Consider the following 8641-nt stretch of genomic DNA (forward strand, 5'->3'; position numbering starts at 1 on the left):
GTATAGAAATGATTCCTCAACTTCAAAACCAGCAAACTTTGGTCCATTAACTTCTCAAACCGGATAACTTTAGTCCCTCATACCACTTCGGATGGTTTCATTGAAGACGTGGCATGGTTTTGACCCTGATATTCCGAGTTGACTGCCACCTCATCATTTCTTTCTTTCTCCCATGTCCTCATCTTCGTTCTGTTTTTCAATGCAATGGGCATTTTTTTTTCCGAATAATTGATATGCACAATCGTGGACTCCTGCCACCTGCATATTCTTCTGCCTCATGCTGTTGTAGCCGCCCTATCTAACATATAAAGCCTTCTAGAGTGTAGTCACAACGAAGACCTCGAGCGCACGGTACAACGCGAGGGAAAAAAGACCATCGCACCGCGCCGCGCGTGGGGATGCAGCACACCACACGAAGGAAAAGAACACCGCTCCGCGCGAGGTAGAAAACGGCATCGAACCCGCGCCCCTCGCTCCTCCCTCCTTCGTCCGCCGCCACTCCCTCCCACCTCCTCCTTCTGCGCCCTAGGAGCCCCGCCACCGACTGCTACTCCTCCACCGCCTCGCCTCTTCCTCCTCCTGGCCTTCCCATCGCTCGGGCGCAGGCTGCCGTGGCCAAGCGCTTCGCGGGACGGGCTTCCCCGCCTGGCCGGCCTCGACGAGCATGGCCTCGATCCGGCCTCAGCTTGAGGACCTCGAGCCGAGGAGTGCGGCCTCGATCGGGACTCGGCATCTGGGGCGACGGCAGAGGAGGAGGGGAAAGGAGGGGAGCAGCAACCAACATCTGGGGCGGCGGTGGCTGGACTCCATGAGCTGGCCGGCGACGTCGGCGGTGCTGGATTCGATCTGCAGGAGAGAGAGGGAGGCGTGGCTTCGAATTGGAGAGGGACTCCACCGGCGTCGGCCTGGGCGAGGATTGGTGAAGAACTCCGTTGCCGCTGCGTGCCGTGCTTCTGGATCGAGCGCTGCCTGACCAAGGGATAAGAGTATGAGGTAAAACTAGCCACCATGCTCCTGTGCGGGCTGCATCTCCACATCTCCCGTTTCATTATTTCACCATTGCTGCCTCTTCTCCTCTTCGTTGCTCTGCTTCTTCTCCTGATTTCTCCTTTTCATTTTTTCTCTTTGTGGCGCCGCCGGGGATGAGAGGAGCAGCTGCTGAAGCAGGCGCGGTGCTGGTGCACTGCTGGCGAAGCGGTCGTCGACGGTGCCGTCGACGTCGTCCTTGGCAGAAGGTAAGCCAAGATCAATCTCTCACAATATTCCTTTGTCGTCGGTGTTCTTATGAAACTTAGTGATTGGACTTTCTCTGTTATGTTTCACACATTGCTACTTTTAGTTATCCCCATTGGCTTGTGGATATGCTCCTGCTGAGAGTTTATTTTCTCTATCCAACTTCATTGCAGGTTGGTGCTTCCTCTCCTTCTCACTGCAGCTACCTATACATGTATTATTCTAGGATTTTGCAAGTTAAATACTCATGTGTGCGAACTGAAAAGTTCTCTATGCAACATCTATTGCAGGTTGGTGTTTCTTACCTATGCCTCTATTATTCTAGGATTTTGGAAGTTAATTGCTCATGTGTGCTGAATTGAAAAGCTCAATGAAAGGCACTTATTTCTATGCACAAATGCTTTTGTTGCTATAAGAATCTGTAGAGAAGAAAGCATTTAGCACTGCTGCCCCTGCTGTACATAATTAGAGGAATAGTTTGGTTCAGTTAGAGGAATTGGTGTTTTTGGATAGTGATGTTTGGGCCAATTCTGGGCTGATCAGTCCATAATTTCAAGCCTCCAAATATAAGTTGTAGTGTAGGTCTCAAGCTTTCCAAAGAGTATTTGTTTGTGCTTTTTGGCCAGCCAGTTTCAGAGCAGCCATCAATTTAATGTGCTGTCCAGGAAGTTATTATCCTGAGCGCAGTTTTTTCATTTGCCAGTTTAGGGCCTGTTAGAGGTTGAATTAAAATAAACTTTCAACATGAAAGTTGTAGATATGTTTCTGTAGATGCTTATACACATATAATTTGTCCAAATTCCTCTTCTATATCGAATCCTATAAAAATATTAAAGGAGGTTGTACTATGTTGGACAGAATTTCATTCTCAGCTTCATCGGCGTCAGCTTCATCACCAAGAGGACGGACTCCGGAAGGCAGCCTCCTCCTAAGGCGCCAGGACCGGTAACTCCCGAAACGTCCATCCTTCCGAACATTATTTTCTGGTGATGCACCGTTAGGGTTCGTGTTCATTGCCATTTTGGATTCATATGATAGTCTATTTTTGTTAATTACAGTTAATTAATTTCTTAATTCATGGTTGTTTTAGTTGCTGACCATACGATTGGTAGCCTTGGACAGAAGAGGGCCAGCAACAAACAGAAGCAACCACTGTCCTGTCCAGAACATGTATATCTTCAGTTTTGGTTGCCTTCTGTTTACTTGCCAACAAGCGACATTGAGCTCACATATTTACTGTTTGATTTGTTATATACTTAATCTGCTAGACGAAGTGTAAAAGGGAAATTCATGCTCGACAATTTTGTATATTTATAAACCTAGATACTACTCTAATTGGTTTTACTTCTTCCATATATTTTCTCCTCCCAGTGTGTATAAATAGTGCACAAAGTTAATTTCTTTTCCGTCTCCACCGCATCTAATTTTAAAGAAAATAGAGAGGAATCTGAGAGATACACAACCAGAAGAATTTTGTTTTTTTGAGTTTTCGACCGTGTCTAACTTTTGGTAAAAGAGAGAGGAATTTGAGATAGATAGACAACCTGAGGAGCTTTGAACAACTTTGAACGTCCGAGTATGCCGCCGGCCTCCTCGCCGCTGTTGTCGCGTGTCTGGCACCAGTGTGTGGCAGCTGCTGAGATGTGCGCAGTTTACTCCCGGTTCCATGATGGTGTTGAAAAGCACCTTAACTGAGCCAAGGAATTTAGTAGCTTTGTGGGATGACTAAACAATTTTTTTTGCTCTTCCTATGCTATCTTCTCATATTATAATTTTGGTGTCCTGGTATGCAGGGATCAGCTTTGGTGGCATCCGATGCTGCCAGACCACGGGGTTAGAGCAGAGGAAGCTGACATGGTGTTCGACATTCAGATGGTCATTGTGATCGACCAGATGCGGCGCCTCATGTCACCCCGAGCCTCCAGGGCTTGTTAGCGGTGCTCATAAAGTAAGAATATGCTTGCAAGTGCTCGTTTCCCATATGCTTGCCCATTCCTGTCTCGCATCAAGCTTTCATTTATTTCCCTAAAATTCCTCTAATTTGATGTGTGCATGTCTGAGAAAGAAATTAGAGGAATAAGCTATGGTATGTCTTGGGAAGTACATTATTTCCCTGGCTTGTGAAATTAATGCGCCCAAATTCGCGTACTGTCTGGTTTTGGACTAACAATGCCTCCTTGTGTTATATTGCAACTAAAAAAAGAGATGGACATAATAAAGAAGCTTGGTGAACAAATATATATCTGAACCCTCTACACAGTATAGATGCTATAATTTCTGTTAAATGGAAGTTAGATTCAGATTCTTAAAAATATTATCCTTCAGTCCTATACATACAAGGTACTGCCTTGGCATGGATATAGCCTGCAACCCGCATCTCTAAACAACGCGAACCTATCCATAATCATAAACTTGTGTATTGATCCTCCATTCAGATTTCTTATTAGCTCATTCTGGCCTGTGTGAATTTTTTGTGTTTGCTTTACAATGGCCCAATGCATTTCGGTCGATATATATGTGATGCCATTGGTTGGCCTGGATCGGATAGCTAGGTTTGATCAATTCGGTTAATATATGTTTATGTTTCTGTTTAGGTTTCCGCACCTTTTGATGCGTGTGCGTGCGGCCATTGAGTAACTTGATCTGTTTTCCTGGCTATTCTATGTGCATTTACATGTATAGGATAGTCATTTTGATTCAGTTAAGATATGTTAAGGTTTCTGTTTAGATTTCAGCACCTTTTAAATGTGCTACCATGGGGGTAACTGTTGGGGAACGTAGCAGAAATTCACAATTTTCTACGCATCACCAAGATCAATCTATGGAGTAATCTAGCAACGAGGGGAAGGAGAGTGCATCTACATACCCTTGTAGATCGCTAAGCGGAAGCGTTCAAGTGAACGGGGTTGATGGAGTCGTACTCGTCGTGATCCAAATCACCGATGATCCTAATGCCGAACGAACGGCACCTCCGTGTTCAACACACGTACAGCCCGGTGATGTCTCCTACGCCTTGATCCAGCAAGGGGAGAAGGAGAGGTTGGGGAAGACTCCATCCAGCAGCAGCACGACGACGTGGTGGTGGTGGAGGAGCGTGGTACTCCAGCAGGGCTTCGCCAAGCACCGCAAGAGACGAGGAGGAAGAGGGGTAGGGCTGCGCCAAGAAAGAGATGTTCTCGTGTGTATGGCAGCCCAAGACCCCCACTATATATAGGGGAGGGGAGGGGCTGCGCCCCCACCTCTAGGGGTGGCGGCCAGCCCGAGATCCCATCTAGGGGGGCCCCCCAAGGGGGGAGAGAGGGGGGCGCACCACTAGGTGGGCCTTAGGCCCATCTGAGCCTAGGGTTTCCCCCTTTTCCCTTCTCTCTTCGCCTTGGGCCCTGGTGGGGGGGCGCACCAGTCCACCTGGGGCAGGTCCCCTCTCACACTTGGCCCACGCAGCCCTCTGGGGCAGGTAGCCCCACCTGGTGAACCCCCGGGACCCTCCCGGTGGTCCCGGTACGTTACCGATAGCACCCGAAATCTTTCCGGTGACCAAAACAGGACTTCCCATATATAAATCTTTACCTCCGTACTATTTCGGAACTCCTCGTGATGTCTGGGATCTCATCCGGGACTCCGAACAACATTTGGTAACCACGCATATCTATTCCCTATAACCCTAGCGTCATCAAACCTTAAGTGTGTAGACCCTACGGGTTCGGGAACCATGCAGACATGACCGAGACAACTCTTCGGCCAATAACCAACAGCGGGATCTGGATACCCATGTTGGCTCCCACATGTTCCACGATGATCTCATCGGATGAACCATGATGTCAAAGATTTAATCAATCCCGTATACAATTCCCTTTGTCTAGCGGTATGATACTTGCCCGAGATTCGATCGTCGGTATCCTAATACCTTGTTCAATCTCGTTACCGGCAAGTCTCTTTACTCGTTCCGTAACACATCATCCTGTGATCAACTCCTTGATCACATTGTGCACATTATGATGATGTCTTACTGAGTGGGCCCAGAGATACCTCTCCGTTACACGGAGTGACAAATCCTAGTCTCGATTCATGCCAACCCAACAGATACTTTCGGAGATACCTGTAGTGTACCTTTATAGCCACTCAGTTACATTGTGACGTTTGGCACATCCAAAGCACTCCTACGGTATCCGGGAGTTGCACAATCTCATGGTCTAAGGAAATGATACTTGACATTAGAAAAGCTTTAGCATATGAACTACACGATTTTTGTGCTAGGCTTAGGATTGGGTCTTGACCATCACATCATTCTTCTAATGATGTGATCCCGTTATCAACGACATCCAATGTCCATGGTCAGAAAACCGTAACCATCTATTGATCAACGAGCTAGTCAACTAGAGGCTTACTAGGGACATGGTGTTGTCTATGTATCCACACATGTATCTGAGTTTCTTATCAATACAATTCTAGCATGGATAATAAACGATTATCATGAATAAGGAAATATAATAATAACCAATTTATTATTGCCTCTAGGGCATATTTCCAACAGTAACCTGATTCCATTTTAATGGCAACGGGACCTGCAAGTGCATGGCCCACTGCTAATAGTCCTAGAAGCGATCGAAATTGTTGCTATTTTGACTTTGTCTGCTACATGGACTGCTATTCTGATCTCTATGTTTTCCCATTGCTTCGTTCAGTATGTCCACGTAAAACCAAACCGGACCGAAGCCGAAACAAAAAAACCAAAATCTCGGTTTTTGTCAATAATACATGAAATTTCGGTTTCTGCTTGTACTAACCGAACTAAGTTCGGTTGGTTCGGTTTCTAATGCGGGTAGCCGAAACAAAACCGAACACTAGTGAGACACAGAGAGTCAGAACGCAAACGCAAGGCAGGCGTGGAGCAGACGGCGCTGTGCTTCTCGCCTCGATGTTGCTTTTTTTTATAGGGCAAGGCCTCGACGTTGCTACTGGACCAAGCCAGCCAGCCACTAGCCCATGTGCGTGCCCACTAGCAAACCTTGGACGTTGTTAAAAATATGCAAACTTTCTTTGACCATGGGCGGACCATGTGCATGCATGCTAGCCCGCATGTGAATAGACAACCAGAGACACCTTATTCCTTTAGTCCCACCTCGCCTGGACGAAGACACGAGGCAAATTTTCTTGGCTATAAGAGTGTGCCGCTGGCACAAATGCTTGAAGCAAGTTTATTTGGTGTAAACCAAGAAACCGAACCGAATATTTGGTTAACTGAATTTTCAGTTAGTTATTTTGGGCTATCATTTTCGGTTTTTGGTTTTGCTAACCGAATTTGTGAAATAACCGAACGGTAGAAACCGAACCTCTTGTACGTTGAAGTATGGGGATGGTACAAATATGTTAGAAAAACTATTTAGTGGTCAAATGATTTCGTTAATCAATACACCACACTTATCAAGCAGTATAAGCTTCATATATAGCGTGAAGTAAACCGCAAGATGTAAACTTAAAAAAGATGCGAAAATAACAATTACTTTTTCAAGATTAGATTTGTTTGAATGTGTCAATAAACTTTTGATAAAGAGAAGTAAAAATTTGGACCATTTGGAAAAACACCGGTTTTCCAAATGCATATGGAGATGTGTGTCCTTTTGGGGAAAGAATATGGAGATGTGTGTTTCGATCTACATGGTCCATACTTTTACTAAATTTCAAATGTCTGTTTTCAATTTCGCTTCAGGTCGATTTTGTGGCCGTCCGATGCGCACGAATCTCAGTGGCTCGAGGGGCCTTTTTTTTGTTGGGCTTTCTTTTCATTCGGGTTTCCGGGTTGCCACATCCGCTTTGCTCCTCGACCCGCCTGCTAGGAGAGAAGGTGTGGTTTGCAGAGGAGGTCAACAGAGCTCCCCCGCCAGGATCACCATCAGTAACCACCCGTCGGCGGGGGCGGGGACGGGGATGGGGGAGGTAGCAGTTGGCGCCGCCGGCCGGGCGGAAGGTATGATTGATTTTTTCAGTTCTTTAGTTATGATTGATTTTTAGTTGAAATGTTTAGTCATCTCAGCAATACTTCAGTACCTCAGCATTCAAATGAAATGTTTAGATTCAATTCAGTATTTATTTTTTGTTTAGATTCGGTCTCTTTTGTTTTAGTAGATCATTTTCTGAGCATTAATTCAGTTCCTTAGTCATCAGTCACTGTTTTACAATGTTTAATATGATTCGTCATTATATTTTTCAGTCTATCTTTTATTAGATCATTTTTCCAGTATCTTTTATTCATCATTATTATATTAGATCATTTTTCAGTTTGATGTTGTTTAGGTTTTATTTGTATAATCTCTGAGATTTATTTCTTCAGTTATAACTCATTGTTTATTCTTCATCACTTGTTAGTTTTACTAATTCAGATTTCTTCAGTTAAATTCAGTGGTCTTCGTTTAGTCATCCAAAGTCTTCATTTATTCACTGTTTAAAGTTCAGTTTGGTTTTTCTAGACTTGTTCAGTGTTCTCTTTTTCATCATTTGTTTCTCAGATTTCAAGTCATTTTGTCTTTTTTTCTTCAGTTTCATCATTTTCACTTGGTTTCTTAGTCAGTCTCTTTTCAGTTTTGTCAGTTTTATTTAGTGTTCATTTTTCAGTTTTATTTAGTATTCATTTTGTCAGTTTTCAGTTTCATCATTTTCACTTAGTTTCTTGGTCAGTCTCTTTTCAATTTTCTCAGATTTCAAGTCATCTTTATTTATCATTTCACTTATTGTATTTCAGTTTAATCAGTTGTGTTAAGTACTTGTTTAGATTCATTATATAGTCTATTATTTATATCGTCGAGAGAAGATTAGTTTTCTCTTTTTTGGTTACTGTCTATTTTCTCTCGTTGTACTCATTCATGGTCATTCACTGGTAGAAAAAGGGCCTGTTGTCCCGGTTCGTAAGGGCCTTTTGTCCCGGTTCCTGAACCGGGACTAAAGGGTCGGTACTAATGCCCTGTCCCTTTAGTCCCGGTTCAATCCAGAACCGGGGCTGATGGGCCTTCACGTGGCCTGTGTGTGGAGCCCAGGCAGGAGACCCTTTGGTCCCGTTTGGTGGCACCAACCGGGACCAATAGGCATCCACGCGTCAGCATTTCTGTGGCTGGGGTTTTTGTTTTTTTTGAAAGGGGGGGGTTGGGGGTTTTGGGGGATTAATTTAGGTGTTTCATATATTGTGTTAGCTAGCTATAATTAATAGAGAGAAGTGTCCTCTCTTATGTCCGTGCTTCGTCGACGCTACGTACTATACATACGTATAGAGAGGACTAGACACGCTAGCTAGCTACTAAGCAAACGAAGGAAATAGAAGATCGTCATGAACATATATGCATACAGAGAGAAGTGATATCGACCACCTCTCCTTCTCCGAGATATTGGTCGAACAACAAGTTCTCGTATATCTATCCGA

The 8641-nt window shown here is 44.6% G+C and overlaps 1 protein-coding gene across 4 annotated transcripts; it reads left to right on the forward strand.

Annotated features, from left to right (window-relative positions):
- Positions 1 to 363: 363 nt before the first annotated feature.
- LOC125516367 (uncharacterized) lies at positions 364 to 8321 on the forward strand. 4 transcript variants are annotated; one of them, XM_048681837.2, is made up of 6 exons: positions 364 to 1235; positions 1407 to 1523; positions 2092 to 2178; positions 2324 to 2403; positions 3027 to 3181; positions 6941 to 8321. In XM_048681837.2, exons 1-5 carry the CDS (start codon positions 1143 to 1145, stop codon positions 3166 to 3168), a joined length of 519 nt encoding a protein of 172 aa, XP_048537794.1. In that variant the 5' UTR covers positions 364 to 1142; the 3' UTR covers positions 3169 to 3181; positions 6941 to 8321. The 4 variants fall into 4 exon arrangements, 2 of the variants coding, with proteins under 2 accessions (XP_048537794.1, XP_048537796.1); XM_048681839.2 differs by having other exon boundaries at positions 1500 to 1523; XR_007287346.2 differs by lacking the exons at positions 2324 to 2403; positions 6941 to 8321 and having other exon boundaries at positions 367 to 993; positions 1156 to 1235; positions 1500 to 1523; positions 3027 to 3160.
- Positions 8322 to 8641: the final 320 nt, after the last annotated feature.

Source organism: Triticum urartu, chromosome 6A (genome assembly GCF_056163025.1).
Source record: "Triticum urartu cultivar PI428250 chromosome 6A, HENAU_Tu73, whole genome shotgun sequence".
Taxonomy (NCBI): domain Eukaryota; kingdom Viridiplantae; phylum Streptophyta; class Magnoliopsida; order Poales; family Poaceae; genus Triticum; species Triticum urartu.

Coding starts and splice junctions, on each gene's coding strand:
- LOC125516367 (XM_048681837.2), top strand. CDS start 1,143: ATGAGAGGAGCAGCTGCTGAAGCAGGCGCGGTGCTGGTGCACTGCTGG. Junction 1,236..1,406: donor GACGTCGTCCTTGGCAGAAG/GTAAGCCAAGAT, acceptor ACTTCATTGCAG/GTTGGTGCTTCCTCTCCTTC. Junction 2,179..2,323: donor CTCCTAAGGCGCCAGGACCG/GTAACTCCCGAA, acceptor TGGTTGTTTTAG/TTGCTGACCATACGATTGGT.